Source organism: Cyprinus carpio, chromosome B18 (genome assembly GCF_018340385.1).
Source record: "Cyprinus carpio isolate SPL01 chromosome B18, ASM1834038v1, whole genome shotgun sequence".
NCBI lineage: Eukaryota > Metazoa > Chordata > Actinopteri > Cypriniformes > Cyprinidae > Cyprinus > Cyprinus carpio.
In genome coordinates, this window is record NC_056614.1 from 27,199,447 (window position 1) to 27,217,575 (window position 18,129).

Genomic DNA, 18,129 nt, shown 5'->3' on the forward strand with positions numbered 1-18,129 from the left:
TGTGTCCTGCATATCTATAGAAAGAGCTATTTATTGTCCATTCAAAAGAGACGAAACATTATCAGCTTGACAACGACCAGAGCAAACGCATCTTTGTTTAATATTTGCATTTTAAAACGTCGTTTAGCGAAAATAAGAGGGTTATTGTGGGGTAAACGTGTGCTACATGCTATCTGCCTTCCTTCTCTTCACAAGACAAAGCACTTGCAAAAAGTCAGACGTCACCTTTAAGGATTGTACACTCTGATGCAATGCTTTGATGATTAGATTGCATAAATGTGTGCAAAATGATAGGAATACAATGGTTTTGCGTGGTAATTTCACATTCCTCCATACAGCCTGTGGGACATGAGTTTGAAACCCAACACCTCTGCTGTCACCTCTGAGGGAGGCAGTAAAACAGCTTTCTGTAGGATATATGAATTTAAACGCATTTTTCTCACACGTGCATGGTATTTGGACACATTTAAGCCGGATGTGTAACACAATGTCAGACTTTAGGGTGAGAGAAATGATCGGTGATCCGTCTATTTGACAAAAGCGTGGTGAATCTGAGGAAAAACACACAAAACAACACGACTCTCATGGCTGCACGGTTCAACCGTTATCTGAGAACAAACCACCCTGAAACACTCTTCTATCATCTCTAGAAAAATATCTGATTAATTTCGGGTTTATTTGCAACCGCTGCTGCTTTAAAAACAATAAAAACAGGACCGCTCGAGAAAACTCTTGATTCATTGTTTCCGTTACGTATAAAAACTGATACATTGTTTCAAAACAAACCGCGGCTGGATACAAAGTTGCAACTTCGGGACAATGTAACAAATCACATTTTTTTTTTTTTCAAAAAACACACGCTGTTCCAACGCTGGTTTCTTACCTTTCTTGGCGGAGGCTGCATGTTTGAACATTGGCGCACAAATGAAGTAAAATCCCAAAGAAATGATTCCCAGAGCGATCGAGATGGATGACTGAGAAAAGGGGATCAGATTTGGGACTCGGATCTGAATTCAGACGGCCATGATGAAGCAAGTCCAGTCGGGCAGACGCTCAACAAACACTGCGGATCAAGGGAGAAAGTAATGAAAGAGAGAATATGCCTCCAAAGATGAGTCTCCGACCGTGAAATCCAGCCCAACAGCGCCCCTGACCGGACACACCGAACCCCGCTGTACGAACCCTACTGCGGGGAAGGCTTAGCTCATGAATATTAATTACGTAACGGGACGTTCGCTCACTAGGCGAACCCGATTGGCTTACGATGGCGCGTGGGCAACGGTCAGCTGGTTGTTTGTATATTAATGAAGTTATGTGATTGGACAGTTTAAGAATGGAGTTCATATCATAAAATAGTCCTTTGCCGTAGTAAATTTGGTACATTTCGCAATCCTAGTCATTCTTCATCCAGAGGATGAAAACAAAACAAATTTGGATTTACTTCCGACAGAGTTGCAAAATTAATTATCGACTGTAGAATTCGGTAAAAATAGATATCAAATGCATAAAATGATTATTCGAACAAAATGTATAACACATCTGTAGCATCGACATTTAAAGCCACTGAATATGCAGGGCTGAACACCTTCAAAGATTTATTTGATTTATCTTGGGATGTGTCATAAAGGTCCTAAAACTTGTCTTGTGTATTTGCAATACCGATCATATAAAATCCTATTAAATTCACTGGATGTTACACAATGATGCATAACAATAATCAGATCTAAGAATCTCTTCAAATGGTTTCTAATACCATGGTCAACCTCCTATTTATTTCTAACAGAGAGTGATTTTATTCTTTAGATTTTTTTCCCCACAATGTAAATCTCTCTGAATAGGCTGGGGCTAGTTGTCACAAGGGAAGAAATTCATGAAAGAACAGTCAAAACTACTACTCAGACTTTATTATGACTATTTTCTACATGTTAGAGTGATGAAAAACCTGAAATAACTCCAGTGGAAGTCTGGGAACTATATTAAGTTAAAAATGCATGACACAAATGAAATCTTATATTTGAGCTTCTTCTTTGTCTAGATGCCAGTTCTGCTCACTTTGGACATCAACTAACTTTATGAGGTGCATCCTGGGACACTTCTGAAGCATCTATCGATTGTAGGCCTATCCGGGAACACTCGTCTGATCATCCTATTTTATTTTATTTTATTTTTTAAAATAATGTTTACATAATCTGCCACTTAAGTTTGTACATTTTAAGGTTTTTAAGATCATGAGAAACATAAATTCAGTCATGTGTGCCCAAACATTTGTTGTACGTGCAAAGACTGACCACATAAAGTTTAGCTCAGGTTCATAACTCCGCTTACTAAGGGTAATAATTAATACAGTATTGTGAGGCAAGTAAGACAGCAATCGAACACCTTGACGTTCTTTCTTTCCTTCACAGTAACAGAGTCACAGAGGAAGGATGACGGACCTCGTGTAAATCTGATGAAGCCTGTTTTGTCCTTGTATTGGAACTGTGAAGGTCTCAGAGGAATTCAAACTGAGAGGAACAGGTCGGTACAACGCTTTGCTGTTTTTTTTGCGTTCAATTCATTAGGTTTTGTCAATGTGTAAAATATTTTGTCGTATTTGTACTGTAAAACAGTTTGTCAGGAAACCAAGCAATATGCCTCATGTGTTAACATCTAAACTATGGTTTTATTCAGGCTACTGTATATACCGTATGAAGTCAGCCTGATTACTTTAGATAACATATTTGAAAAACATAACAAAAAGTATCATTTAAAACAGTATGATCAACAGCACAATACTAAGAATCCTTTTTCAAAGAAAACTGCCATATATTTTAGAACATATATTCCCTGAAGGAATTTATTTCCAGTTTCTTTTGGGTGGTGTGGAATTCTCTTCACTGTACTGTTGGGCAAGACGTTAATTATTGATAATTAGCATACGCCTTTCTCCTTTGCCAAACTCTGCAGGGTTCTCACCAAGGGCACTATTTTGAAACATGTTAAAATGCAAAGCATGGTGCGTTTTTTTCAGCATTATTGATTTGAAATAGATTATTGAAACATAATCTTGATAAACAGATGTGACTTCAGTTGTAACCTTAAAGAAATAGTTCACCCAACAATGAAAATCTGTTGGAAATCACCCTCAGGCCATCCAAGATGTAGATGAGTTTGTTTCATCATCTGAATCAACATTGACTTATAATTATAAGTTTGTGCTGGAATGACTAGGCAGGAGCAACCATCAGGAACTCTAAAATAAACTTGGTTACAGGAAATATGGCCCTGGCACTGATAACAACAATGTTATGAGTTAAAGGAAAAGTTCACCCCAAAATGAAAATTTGCTGAAAATACTCACCCTCTGGCCATTTCTTCATCAGAACAGATTTAGAGAAATGTAGCATTGCATCACTTGCTCACCAATGGATCCACTGCAGTGAATGGGTGCCGTCAGAATAAGAGTCCAAACAGCTGATAAAAACATCACAATGATCCACAAGTAATGCACACCACTCCAGTCCATCAATTATCTTCTAATGAAGTTAAAAGCTGCCTGTTTATAAATAACAAATCAATTATTTATTTATTTTTACTTCAAACAGCTCCAAAAAATGAGTCCATAATCCATACTATTGCTTCCTCCAGTGAGAAGGATGTCTCGTCTGAATTGAAGTATTGAGAAATATTCACAGATTAAACACCATTTACATGCGAAAAACAGCTGTTTGGACTCTCATTCTGACGGCACCCATTCACTGCAGAGGATCCATTGGTGAGCAAGTGAAGAAATGCTAAATTTCTCCAAATTTGCTCCCATGAACAAACAAACTCATCTATATTTTGAGTTGGCCTGAGGGTGAGTACATCTTAAGCACATTTTAATTTATTAAAATTCCTTTAAAGTGACTGTTATAAACCTCCCTCCCATTAGTCATGTTGCGTGAGGCTTCCAGAATGATTGACATATTATTGGCTGACACTGTGGCCTATGAGAGCAGGCTGAGGCATATAAACACACCCACAGCGGATATATGCAGAGTACACAGACAGAGGTAAAGCAGGTCTATGTAGGTATGCAAACTGAAAGGAGGCACATCTGTTGCTGAAGGAACCACTGAAAGTATCTGTGTGAGTTGCTTTTAATTTTAAATGTGTAAATGATGATTCTTTAACATCAGTACAAAATGCATTACTATATTTTATCATTAAGTTTTTCTAATGAGCTTGCATTGTAAAATGATTCTCAATATTTAAAAAAAAAAAAATCAATCCAAAGAGAGAGCAACTAAATTATGCATTCATAAAAGTCACAATCTGTCTGCTTAACACAAACCTGTCAAGACGTCTAATAGCTTTTGTTCAATAGTTTAAGTTACATCAAATGTCATTAGACGCAGATATGATCTATAACAAACACTGGACGGCGTTCTGAGGAAATTCTTAGTGAGTTCTCAGCTACTTTATGGCTTTATTAAGTGCACTGATCGATATGTGTTGGTCTTTGTCATTAATGAAAGCACAGTAACGGGTATCTGATGACCAGAACAAACATTTAGTGCAACTTTAAAAGCTTATTTTCTGCATTGGGCTTTAAAAAAACAACTGGAAAAACTCAGTTAAAAACACTTGTATGTATATATACTAGCTAATGCGTGCTGATTTTTTGAAAAAACATTTTTGCATAATGTCTATCAAAATTCAAATTTAAATGCACAACAACTAGGTTTATATATTTACCAGCAATAAACCCATGAATCAATCTCATTCATTTTAACTAATTAAATATTGCTTGTTTGACAGATTTTATCTATGTAATTTGTATATGTTGTCCCCTCAATCCTGAATTTCATATCTTATTCTTCAGATATGATTGATTTCATTGTCTTTCTCTCTGACAGAACTGTTTCAGAATGGAAATATTTAACAACACAACCACAACTAACATCAGTGACCGTTATTACTGTAAGATAGAAGAGAACTTCAAGTACATTCTCCTCCCGGTGAGTTACACTCTGGTGTTTGTGTTCGGTCTGGGGTTGAACATCACGGCCATGTACGTCATCTTGTTCCGAACCAAACACTGGAAGCCCAGCACCATCTACATGATCAACCTCAACGTCTGCGACACGCTTTACGTCCTCACCCTGCCGTTCCTCATCTACTATTACGCTGATAAGAACGACTGGCCGTTCGGAGAGCTGATGTGTAAGCTGATTCGCTTTCTCTTCTACACAAACCTCTACGGAAGCATCCTCTTCCTCAGCTGCATCAGTCTGCACCGCTTTTTAGGCGTCTGTCATCCGGTGCGCTCTTTGTCCTGGATGAACGGCAGGCGCGCTCGTTTGGTTTCTGTGGGAATATGGATGATCATTCTCATCTTACAGACACCGATACTTTATTTCTCCAGGATGAATAATAACGGTAACATGAAACCACAATCAACGGTTTGCTATGACACCACAAGCAAGGAGCTCTTCAATGACTTTATTGTTTACAGCTCGGTGGTGATGTTTCTGCTTTTTGTCATACCATTTGGGGTGGTGCTGGTCTGCAATGGCCTGATGGTGAAGAAACTTCGGGAACCCGGTATTGGCGGAGGTCCAATGTCACAGCGCTTTAAGCAGAAGTCGGTGAAGATGATCATTATTGTGCTTCTGACTTTCATGTTGTGCTTCTTGCCTTTCCATGTGAACCGCAGTATATACTACACCTTCCGTTACCTGGAAACATGTGAGCTGCTCGATGCTGGAGGCTGCCAGCATGGCCTACAAGGTCACGCGACCTCTGGCCAGCGCCAACAGCTGCATCGACCCCATCCTTTACTTCATGGCAGGACAGGGCTTCAGAAGCAGCATCAAGAACAAGAAAAGTAAATCAAGATCTGAAAATAGGAAAGCACCCTCAACCTCTTTATAGTGTGCTTGAGGGAAAACAAAATTTTAATGTTTGTGGTGAAGGGCCTCACTCAGGGAACCGACCCGTGATGAATGACTGTGATCAATGTTGTTGAAATGTCTGAATACAAAAAATATATAAATCTTAAAAGTAGCTCCTAATAAGGAACCATTTGGTGTTGTATAAATAGAAGGACCTTGTGTCCCTTCCAAAGGACATTTTATAGAATGTGAAGGACAATATTGCTATATATATATATATATCTGCTCTTTGACCAGAGAATGTGCTGCGTTCTATTCATGCTGCATAATGGTGGCGAAGTTCTAAACTCCGCTTCTGTTTAGGAACCTTGCAAACTGACACCGTGCCTGAAGATTCATGGGAATATACGTTAATTAAGTGTTTATGAAAAGGTGTGTCAGGATGGTTAGTATCAGCACAACAGCATTTCACTAACTCGCTGGAATTTGGTTCAGTTCCAGGATACTGTTCCAGGACACAAAATCTGATAGAGCTGTCTTAACATGCCTTTGTTGAGATCAGGGAGTCAAGACAGATGTTATCGTCAATTAAAACTAAAACTGAAAGTAAAAATATTAAAAACTGAAAAAAAGCTGAAACAAATCAACATTAAAATAAATATTAGATGCAAAACTTCTAAAACTTAAACAGAAATTAGAAATGTCACCTTGGGAATTAAATGTTTTAATTTGAAATACTACATCTTTTTTAGAACTGAGATAAAACTAAATTAAAGCTATAAATATTTAAACGTAAAATGACTAAAACTTAAAATTAAAATCAAAACTACAGATGAATATAAAAGTTCATTCATAATGTTAATACTATATAAATAACATTAAAATAAGACTAAGTCCATCTTCAATTCAAACAACACAACATTGCTGAATCAGAGAAACCTGCATGTCAATAGATTAATTAATAATGATATTGATGGTAAAGGAGAGGCTGAACATGGATTTAGTTTCATAATGATATTTCTGTAACATAGTTTTTTTGATTTAAATAGGTTAGTTAATCAGTAAATAAGCTATCGATAAATAAATGTCTGAAGATATGTATAAATATTAAGAAAACTGTACATCGTGTGGTTTAAATACCAAGAAAATCAATAAATGTGCTATATAAAAAACTACTTTATGTAAATAAGTAGCCTGTACACTTGAGGTTATATCATCCATGTCCATTTTTTCACGGGACATTAAACCCACGACACTGGCATTGCAATTTAAACCACATGAACCAAAATATGAACGGTGACTTTTCTCTGGTCAATTCCTGTCATTCTGAACACACAATAGCAGTATTGTATGAAATGATAGACTGGCACTTTTTAAAGAGGGAAATCATATTAGATAGTTGTATGAGGGTGAAGTTTAATAATATATGCGCTACTTTGGAGTAAACAAATGTTGACATTTTCTGTCATCTGGGTTTGCACTAAGTTGTAAAATAAAAATGGGCAATTTATAAAAAACATTTCAGGTGTTTCTTAAATTCTTTTTCTTTGTGTAAGTGAAATGTTTCAAACAAAACATGTTTTCTTGGGAATAGATAAGGTTTTAATCATTTTAATATGTAATTACAGTATCACTTTCCATCCAGCACTGGGAAGTTTAATCCAAAAAATAAGACTGATTACCCCTTGGCTAACTGCTAGTTGGGCAGACTAGTTCTTTAGTCTTAATGTAGAGGCTAAGTTTATTGTCACTCTTATCTGAATAACTGTAATGAAGCAAAATGTCTAACGTGAACAACTTAAACAGTGACTCTGTCATGGACAAGGTTCAGAAAACCTAAACCCGATGGTAAACCACTTATTTCAAATAAGCAATGAGGTAAACCAGACAAGAAGCACCATGATGTCATGTTTTCATGTTAAAGGGATACTCCACCCCAAAATGAAAATTTTGTCATTAATCACTTACCCCCATGTCGTTTCAAACCGTTCGTCTTTGGAACACAATTTAAGATATTTTGGATGAAAACCAGGAGGCTTGAGACTGTCCCATAGACTGCCAAGAAAATAGCAGTGTCAAGGTCCATAAAAGGTATGAAAGTCGTCGTCAGAATACTTTTTGTAAGCGAAGAAAACAAAAATAACGACTTTATTCAGTAATTCCTTTGTCAACGGTCTCCTCTGTGTCTCTCCATATCACTGTAAAAACTCGTAGAAAGAGCACATCCTTGTGGCGCGGATCATACAGAAGAGCCTCCAGGTTTTCATCTAAAATATATAATAAATTGTGTTTTGAAGACGAACGAAGATTTTACAGGTTTGGAACGACATGGGGGTAAGTGATTAATGACAAAATTTTCATTTTGGGGTGGAGTATCCCTTTAAGGAACAGTCCAACATCTAATCACTGAAACTAATTACCTTACAGGCCATTTTTTACAGGCAAAAAATGGCCATCATATACTTTATATGAAACATATAGGCTATTTTATTCAGTGCATAGAAAGTCAAATTTATAATAGAAAATTTCTATACACGCTCTTCCAGCCTATAGGGCGAAGTCATAATGCAATTGGAAAAAGATGTGAGTGGCGCCAAAGACTTTAGATATACAGAACAAAGACGGTGCGCTATTACTATTTTATGAATGGGAGAGAATCCAACATGCAAGATGGCAAAGTCCCGCCTTCAAAATAAAAGAGCCAGTTACTGCAGCTGCTGTTAGAAACTCCAATTATTCCGAGTTCCCAGAATATACTTTTAACTGGAACATACTCCCAAGTTGGAGTTCCAACTCAAATCTCAACTCCAGAGTCCAATATGGCTGCTCAGTGCATCAACAGAAGAAAAACACTAATAATATATTGTTTATTAGCAATTATGTTTGTCTGTGTCTCATAAGCTCAGTGGTGCACACAGTAGGCCTACTATCCAGCCTCTGTTTGTGGATATGATTATCTGTGCAAAAATACCAAAAGACTTTGGTGGCACGTCATGATTTTGAACAGCTCTGGGCTTCTATATTCTATATAATATTAATCAATGTTAATATTCTCTTACTATAAAATTTTAATACATCAACATAAATACTTATTTCTCATGAGGTGAAATAAAATGGACATTTTTCGCATTGCCTGGTTTCTCAGAAGCGGAAGTCATCGGGTAAACTTCTATAAGGGTAAATGGGAGACCACATCAAATATATTTTTTGTGTTTCCATTTGGTCAAATAGCGAAAGAAAAATTACAAAATAGTGTTTTCATGACTTTTAAAAAGAGGGGGGAAAAACTAGAGTGAGACTGATAATGGCAGACAGAAGAAAAAACAATGTCAAAAAATTTACCTTCACTCTAAAAGACGCTGTATTAGAAACACCCTCACAGCAGCGATAACTAGCTTTGGTATAAAGTGTTAGAAATGTACATAAAAACGAATATATTAAAAACTTTGTGATGCTGATGACTGCTAAAACTTGTCATCACAGTGTGTAAAACTGGTCCATCATCATACCAGAAGACCAGCAGCAAATGAAATTTTGAGGTATAGCATCCAGGGTGGCCAATCAGATGTGCCACCGTCACTGTTCATATTCCAGTCTGTTTATGTAATGTTAATTAAAATAGCTATGAGAAGTATTTTTGGAAACCTGTTTACCTCTAGTGGAACTTCTTGAAAAACAGTTCTCTCAGCATTTTGAGTGATTTATAGGCCATTTGACCAATGAGAGCAGGCTTGAGGCATGTTGACACGAGTAGTCCCGCCTACAATGAAGAAACCCAGCATGAACAGGCAGAGGAAGAGCAGGACTGTGCAGGTTTGAAGAGCGTGAGGGGAAATTCCGGAAAAAATCTGCTAAAAAAAAAACATGTGAGTATGTGAATTAATTTTTTCTTTTCTTTTCTTTTGCATGTTGACAGTCATGTTTATCTACTGAATGTGTAACTTACACAAAAATGCAATGTTTGGACTTCACTGTGATAGATAAAACTACCAAAATGTGTTAGTTTGTGGAATGTATATATACTGCATTTTCACTTTCATTCATTTAGAAAAGTGGTTCCCAACCATGGTTCTGGAGGCACACCAACACTGCACATTTTGCATCTCTCCTTTCTCTGACACACCAATTTCAGGTCTTGAAGTCTCTATTAATGAGCTGATGACTTTGAATCAGGTGTGTTTGATTAAGGACACATGCAAACATGCAGTGTTGGTGTGCCTCCAGGACCAGGGTTGGGAGCCACTGATTTAGAAGATGTCTCTCTAAAAAATGACGGTTATGACCCCAACGATTCATCCTAAAAGCACAATAACATTAGATAAAAATCAAAACTGTAAAGTTCCGAAATAGGTCAAACTTTAAAAAGTATGCAGTTTATGAAATTCCGAGATTCTGAGAGCCCATAATGAAAAGACGTGCTTTAAGATTCCTAGATTCTCAAATCATGCTAAATAACATGACCAGGTTTTGCTAATGGCGGCATTTGATAATATGTAATTTGTAATGAAAAACATTTCTTTATTCCTTAAGGCTAAAGTGTGGAAAGTGCTTGGAGGCTTTTTGTGAAATTAGCCATCATTGAAACATTATCTGAGAAAGTTCTTAGGAAATTCTCAGGAGGTTTTCAAGATACACTGTGGTTGATTTGCTTCATTGATCGATATGATGTAATATTCTCTGGCATAAATGAGAGTGCTGTTAAGTTGTGTGATTAGCAGAAAAACAAAATCTGTACTACTTCATGAGCTCATTTGTTCGTCCCCTGAGTTTGGAAGAAACCATATGAAATTACTTCAACACTCTGTTAAGAACGATGTTCCAGGAATATTTGTATAGGCTGTCATATGCATAACAGTATCAATATGGGTGTGTGCAGTTTGTGGACATTCACCACCTCTTAGAGAAGTACATGTGTGGTGTATGTATAGGAGCCCAGACAGACGCCACCATGAACACTTGTTCCATTTAACTGCTGCAACGTGACATCCAATTGTTCAAGCTAGATCAAGATCTGTCGCACTACGCAAGACCAGGCTTGGGAAGTAATGAAATGCTTGGGATGATATTACAAAAACAGATTATAAATATATTTATATTTTTATTTGCTTGCTTACAATTAAAGGAATAGTTCAGCCAAGTGCACTCACACAATATGTAGATGTTTGTTTCTTCATAGATTTGGAGAAATGTAGCATTGCATCACTTGCTCACCAACATATCCTCTGCAGTGAATGGGTGCCGTCAGAATTAGAGTCCAAACAGCTGATAAAAACATCACAATAATCCACGAGTAATTCACTCCATCAGTTATCGTTTTATGAAATGAAAAGCTGCATGTTCATTAAAGTTTTAATTCATCATTAAAATGTTTTAACTTAAAACTGATTGGTTACCAACATTCTTCATAATATGCCCTTTTGTGTTCAACAGAAGAAAGAAACTCATACAGTTTTGGACCAACTTGAGTACATGAGGAATGCGTTTGCATTTTTGGGTGAACTATCCCTTTGATGGTCCTATAAACAGACTTCATTTTCTTTATGCAAGATATGACTTTTTTTTGTTTGTTTTTGGGGTGAAATACCACATGAATATGATCTTGACAGGTTATATTTTCCTAACCAATTCACTGCTGAAAAAAACTTGTGTGGCAGCTTAGCCATTATTTCCTCTTTCTAACATAAAACAGCATCATTTTACTGTTAATATTTTACTGCAAATATCGATTTGTTAACGTAGAGAATATGTTTTGAAGATTAGTTGATATTGCTTTGTTACCTGTATTTACAGGTATAATGAAAGTACATTAATATCACTTTGTAAATTTAATATATGATTTTATTGTCTTATTCTCTGCCAGAGTTGGATCAGAATGGCAACGCTGAACAATACTGCAGTAACTAATGATAGTCATGTCTACCGTTGTGAGTTAAAAGAACACTTCAAGTACATTCTCCTCCCGGTGAGTTACACTCTGGTGTTTGTGTTCGGTCTGGGGTTGAACATCACGGCCATGTTTTTCATCTTGTTCCGAACCAAACACTGGAAGCCCAACACCATCTACATGATCAACCTCAACGTCTGCGACACGCTTTACATCCTCACCCTGCCGTTCCTCATCTACTATTACGCTGATAAGAACGACTGGCCGTTCGGAGAGCTGATGTGTAAGCTGATTCGCTTTCTCTTCTACACAAACCTCTACGGAAGCATCCTCTTCCTCAGCTGCATCAGTCTGCACCGCTTTTTAGGCATCTGCCACCCGATGCGCTCTTTGTACTGGATGAACAGCCATCGCGCTCGTTTGATTTCTGTGGGAATATGGGTGATCATTCTCATCTTACAGGCACCGATTCTTTATTTCTCCCAGGTGAGACATAATGGTAATGATCTGGTCTGTCATGACACCACCATCAAGGAGCTCTTCAAAGACTTTCTGGTCTACAGCTCGGTGGTGATGTTTCTGCTTTTTGTCATACCGTTTGGGGTGGTGCTGGTCTGCAACTGCCTGATGGTGAAGAAACTTCTTGATCCCGGTGTTCTCAGAGAACCAATGTCACAGCGCTCCAAACAGAAGTCGGTGAAGATGATCATTATTGTGCTTCTGACTTTCATGTTGTGCTTCTTGCCTTTCCATGTGAACCGCAGTATATACTACACCTTCCGTTACCTGGACAAACAAGACTGCGACATATTACGACTCTCCAACAACATCTACAAGGTCACGCGACCTCTGGTCAGTCTCAACAGCTGCATCGACCCCATCCTCTACTTCATGGCAGGACAGAGCTTCAGAAACAGCATCAACAAGAAATCAAAAAAGTCTGACAAATCCCTCTCAACATTATAGTAAAAATTAGGATTTCTTTATTTCACAGTATTTCTAAATGGCCTAAAATGTCCGGTTTTGGCTTTGTTTTTATACTTGCTCAAACGAATGACTGAAAAGTAGTTTGACCAATAGCATGCAGGCATAGTGCATAATTGACTGATCGTGGCATCCGAGAAGGTGGGATCTACAGAAAACGGTCAAAGAAAGCGATGCAAATACATGTAAGCCTACATATAACGTATGAAGACTGCAGAGAGAGCATCAATAGGAAAACAAAGCCAAAACCCGGACATCTGGCAGGGAAAATAGGGCTTTTCACACTGCGCTCAACCTAACGTTGTTAGAGGAATGCTTCAGTCATGTAGCTAATTTAGAAGCGAGGTCAGCACCGTTTTTACCCTGCAAAATAGACACCCAATCGCTTGCCTCACCTATGAAAAGGTGACAGAAAACGCGTCAATTGGAGTGAAGAGGCCATTTTATTTGCACCTATATAATACGTAGCAGATTTAAATCTTACAAATATAGCTGCCTTCACGCCATGTCATAACTACTCTCAAGTCCCCGGTTTGAGCGATCTCTCCCCGTGCTATTTCCACAGAGGGGGATGCAAGTGGGTTAGTCTTGTGTATCCAGACATTCAGACTGATGGCAGAGGGTTCTGGGAACCTTGGTTGGCTGCTTTCAATGGGCAAGACCCACCCAAGAGGCCATATGACTGACAGGTAAAGAAACTAATCAGGTTGCGTTTCGTGGGTGATTCTATAATTGGAGATACATTTTTGGCATTTCATAAAGTTTAGGGGGAAAAAAGTTCACTAACAGAAATTCTTTCCAGTATCTTATTGAAAACATATTCAATTTTAAAAATTCAGTGCTTGTCAAACACAAGTGACATCCTTTTTTACTTTTAATGAAAAACAAAAACAAAAACAAAATCTCTTTATGGTAGCCTATTGTTTGTTAACACTGTTACGGACAAATTAGGCAATGTGTAGAAATAACAATAAATCATAAAAGGAAAAATCCTTCTTATATCATTAGACAATCAGTCCTTACATTCCAACATTTGGAACTGAGATGATATTTCACCTATGTATACCTTAAAAATAATAATAATATTAAAAATGTATTGTATACAGTATCCAAGAAAAGAAATGTTTTTGAAATATTATAAGATTGCATAATATCTCAAAGTTTATGATATTTTTAAACAATTGTATTGTTTTTTTTTGTGTGAAAATAGTTCATAAACAGAGTTGGCCCATTAAGTAACAGAATTGACAGACTTCCAGTTCTGTTGCACTATTGTCAGCATTGTTACTCTACCTTGGTAACAGAGTTTGAGGGTAACAGAATTGACAATTTTATTTTATTTTTGCCAAAAACTCCACTTGCTAGCATAAATGCTAAGAGCACATGGCACTAATGAAATCAAGATTAAAAGACCTTTAAATAACCCAACGTGTGATCAGTAATACATTTTGTTTTCCTTTTGATATTGTGGTAACCTCGCTAAATATACTTCAAAATAAGATTTTTTTTTTAGATTCAAATATTTTCTCAGAGAGAGCACACATACTTTTAAGTGCATCAGATCTTATCAGTGAGGGAAAGTGGCATTATTTCCTGTACCATACATAGCTGTGGAAGATAATTCCACCAATTTAATAACAAAATATGGTACGGTAACAGAGTTGAGGCGAGATTTATTGACACACGTTTTTATAAGAAAAAAGTTATTTTTAAACAATTTAATGTTGTATAATTAAGTAAATGAGTATTTAGGGCTTTTATAAATAAAATGAATATAATATAAAAATATTACAAAAAGAAAAGTACAGTAAAATATTTTGATAGCACAATGATACATGATGGAAAAAAGCACTGACTAATTCGGACAAAAAGAAATCAAGATTTTGAGTTATTTCACTTTTTACACAAATTATCATATTGTTATTGACTGTAACATATTCCAATTCATAACAATAAGTAGCAAATTATTAAAATAAGCATTTTTTTTAAAAAGCAGAAAAAAGAATTACTTCGGACAGCAAATGTACCTGCAATTATAGAATCACCCTTGTGCCGCACCATGTTTAGGGAGGTAGAAATGTCCCCACAATAACAGACCGGTGTGTAAAACTCTTGGACATATTTTAAAGATTCTATGCCACGAACTTTAAATATTTCATATAGGCTACTTTTGAAAATCCAGCGTTTAGATGATCCTGATAAGTGCTCATCGTCACAGTTCCAATTTTGTGTGCGATATCTGCATTAGCTGAGACTACAACTGAGCATATGCACGATTACTTCCTGGTTTTACATAAGCCAGCTCAGTCATTTCCGGTCAGCTGTACAGTGCTGTAAAGGGAGCGCCCTTTGCTCAGTTTCTCTACATAACACATTCACAATATGGAGAAAAGTTTTGTTTGTCTAAGAGGACCAAACGTCCACATATACCATTTCAGGAATGACAAACATGAATGTTAAAATTAGCCTAACTGCCTAAACAGTTGTGATAGTGTTTATTTGTCAGCATTTAAATGTACAGTTATGTGTCTGGACACTTTCTGGGATCACCAGACTCTGCATATAAAATTATATGTTCTTTAATAACATGAAACTGTATGTTAATTCCGCTATCATTATTTACAGGGTTGCAATTAATTTGTTTCTCAGTTTTTGATAAGAATGAGGCAGAACAGGTTTCTGTCAGAGTCTCTATCTATATAAAGCACATAAAATGAGCTTCACCGGAAGATTACGAGCTGGCTAATCTTTATCCGGAAGTTCTGAATAGCGCTCCGTGCATATGGTCAGTTGGGCTAGTTTTGTGACCCTTTGCAAAAACCCGCCCTCCTTAGTTACTGTTGCTATGTCCGACAAGCCATGCCTCTCTCACATTACACATCATGTTCTCACGCACTAATAAAAAAAATACATCGTGCAGCAAAGAGGAAACTAACAAAATGACAGACAAGACAGAGCAGGTTACTTCTGGTATGAAACAAACATTTGTAATCACGGGAAGGAGGAGGTAGTAACCAGCAAACATTTAAACAAAAACTTTAATAATAAGATAAACACAAACGAGCGCGACAGCCCCTCATGGACGAATGTGGAGCACAAACAGAAACAAAACACAAAATAAAATCCAGGCCTGGTCCTCTCTCGTTTTTCAGTGTCGTCGCTCCTCCTTTTATCCTTCTGGAGCTCCTCCGTGGGATTCGAGACCGCTGAGTGGCGCAGGAGTCGCGCAATAACATTTACTCCACCGGCCTCGCTCCGTTCCCACGGCTCTCGGCCCCGCCCCTCTCATTACAATTGTCTTTTTTTTAAGAAATTCAAACAATAAATACTGTTTTGTGGCTCTTTAATGTGTCGTGACTGATCGCTGTATTGCCTCAGTACCAAGCGACACACGTGAACCAATCGTCTTTTCGTATTTACTTAAAGCATGAAATAAACATGAATGAACATCACAACGTATTTTATTTAAACTGCGGAAAGATGTCAATACATACAATTTTTCAAGTTTAAGTCCACCAAAGTTAGTGTACTCTCCTGTCTGATTTGTTTGTCGGACAAGACGGTGGATTTGGCGTTATGATTGTTCCGATCGCCTGTCAATCAAGCTTTTTGCGAACAGTGGGCTGGTTTTGTTTCGCAGACCTGGCAACCCTGTTTCCAAGTCATCAGACTCAGAATTATGTGTTATAAGACTAAATTTCGCATGCTCAAAGTCTAGTGTGACCGCGGCGTAATTAACTATTTAAAGTGTGAAAAGCCTTACTGTTTATGTTACTGTAACAATTTCCTGGTAATCATCAAGTTATTGCGTATAATCCGTCCAGCAGCATGTTAGATCAGAATAGTGTGCTAGTATACTGAAAAAGCTATAGCTTATATATATGCAACTGTTCAAAGAAGTTTGGGGTCAGTAAGTTTTTATTTATTTTTTATATTTAATACTTTAATTGAGGAAGGATGCATTTGATTAATCAAAAGTGACAGTAATAAACTTTTAAATGTAGTGTTACAAAAGATATTTTTAAATAAATGCTGTTCTTATGAACTTTCTATTTATCAAAGAACTCTGAAAAAAATGTCTCATGGTTTCCACAGAAATATGAAGCAGCACATACGTTTTCAACACCGAGAAGAAACAGATGAAGAAAAAGAAGAAGAAATGTTTCTTTAAGCAGCATATTAGAATGATTTCTGAACAATCATGTTACACTGAAGACTGGAGTACTGATGCTTTGCATCACAGCAATAAATTACATGCTACAGTGTATTCACACAGAAAACAGTTATTTTTGAATTGTAATAATATTTCACAATATTACTGTTTTTTTTTACTGAATTATTATACAAATTAATACAGCTTTGGTGAGTAGAAGATTTGTTTTTCTTGTTCAAAAACATTAAAAAGTCTCACCAACCCCAAACTTCTGAATGGTATATTACCAGAAAAAACAGCATGGAGATGTAATGCATTTAACATCAGTATATAGATGAAGACATGTAAAGATGAATTTCCACATCTCAGATACTGCAGTAAAGTTCTTTATTTCAAGAGTATAAATATCAAGAAAAAACAACTTTATTATTAGAATAATAAATAAAAGCAACAACAATACAGTGCTGAGGTTCCCCTTACCTTTTCATCCTAGTTGATCTTTGCAAAGTAAGGTGTAACAGCGATTTATGTCTCTAGCTGTAACTGTGATGGTATTTAAGAAATGATTGCAAACAAACACGTGTGTATCGTATCAAAATTCACTTTATATAAAATGTGCATGTAAATGTAACAAAACTGTGATGCTACCCTTCAGTAGCCTTGCCTGTCACTACTTCCTCTGAACTACAAATAAATACAATGGAAGAAGGAAATGATGAGAAACAGAGTGATATTTCATAAGATACAATTTTCAATTACCTCAGTAAGTTCTGACACAAATTTCACACTCTGAGCTGAGCGGAGTACCGTAACCATTCAGTATCATTTCATTATTTGAGGTTTTGCACAATCTGTACCACACCACATGCATTGACTCCTTCAGCTATAAATGCAACAGCTCCTGTAGATTCATGTTTCTCTACATCAGCTATATCCTGTAAGAGGAAGATGCATGACACCAACATGTGTGTCAGAGGAGCGTTCACACTGCAAGCCAAACTCAACAACTACAGTTTTATGCTTAAATAAAAGGAGAGTGGCGTTCAAGCAGATGATTCTGGACGTACACGTTCACTATATATATATATATATATATATATATATATATATATATATATTTTCCCAGGTTGGACAGACACTGAAAAAAAGATTTTTGTACTTTCTAAACTTTCTTAAATCAAGATACATTTAATTGAGAAGCAGAAAGACTTGACAGGTACAGAACAAATATTTGTCAGTGTGGAAAGAAA

At 36.7% G+C, this 18,129-nt stretch overlaps 2 protein-coding genes and 1 pseudogene across 3 annotated transcripts in view; 2 read left to right on the forward strand and 1 right to left on the reverse strand.

Moving 5' to 3' along the window:
- Positions 1-1,182, reverse strand: part of LOC109063299 (F-BAR and double SH3 domains protein 2-like) — a 77,068-nt gene extending 75,886 nt beyond the window's left edge. Inside the window, exon 1 of one of the 2 annotated variants that reach the window (XM_042744644.1) lies at positions 884-1,182. In XM_042744644.1, coding sequence (XP_042600578.1) covers positions 884-904 — 21 coding nt within the window. In that variant the 5' untranslated portion in view covers positions 905-1,182. The remainder of the gene's footprint in view (positions 1-883) is intronic. The other variant, XM_042744645.1, reaches the window with a different exon arrangement.
- A 2,824-nt stretch (positions 1,183-4,006) lies between these two features.
- On the forward strand, positions 4,007-6,862 carry LOC122140490 (annotated as a pseudogene).
- A 2,715-nt stretch (positions 6,863-9,577) lies between these two features.
- Positions 9,578-16,874, forward strand: LOC109061822 (P2Y purinoceptor 2-like). Its single transcript, XM_019078913.2, has 2 exons — positions 9,578-9,724; positions 11,719-16,874. The coding sequence occupies exons 1-2, from the start codon at positions 9,578-9,580 to the stop codon at positions 12,706-12,708; spliced, it is 1,137 nt and encodes a 378-aa protein (XP_018934458.2). The 3' UTR covers positions 12,709-16,874.
- The last annotated feature ends 1,255 nt before the right edge of the window (positions 16,875-18,129 follow it).

Bases quoted from the DNA above. Each gene is read 5' to 3' on its own strand.
- LOC109061822 (XM_019078913.2), top strand. From the start codon at position 9,578: ATGAGAGCAGGCTTGAGGCATGTTGACACGAGTAGTCCCGCCTACAAT. The intron at 9,725-11,718 runs GTGAGTATGTGA...ATTCTCTGCCAG, and splicing joins ATCTGCTAAAAAAAAAACAT to AGTTGGATCAGAATGGCAAC.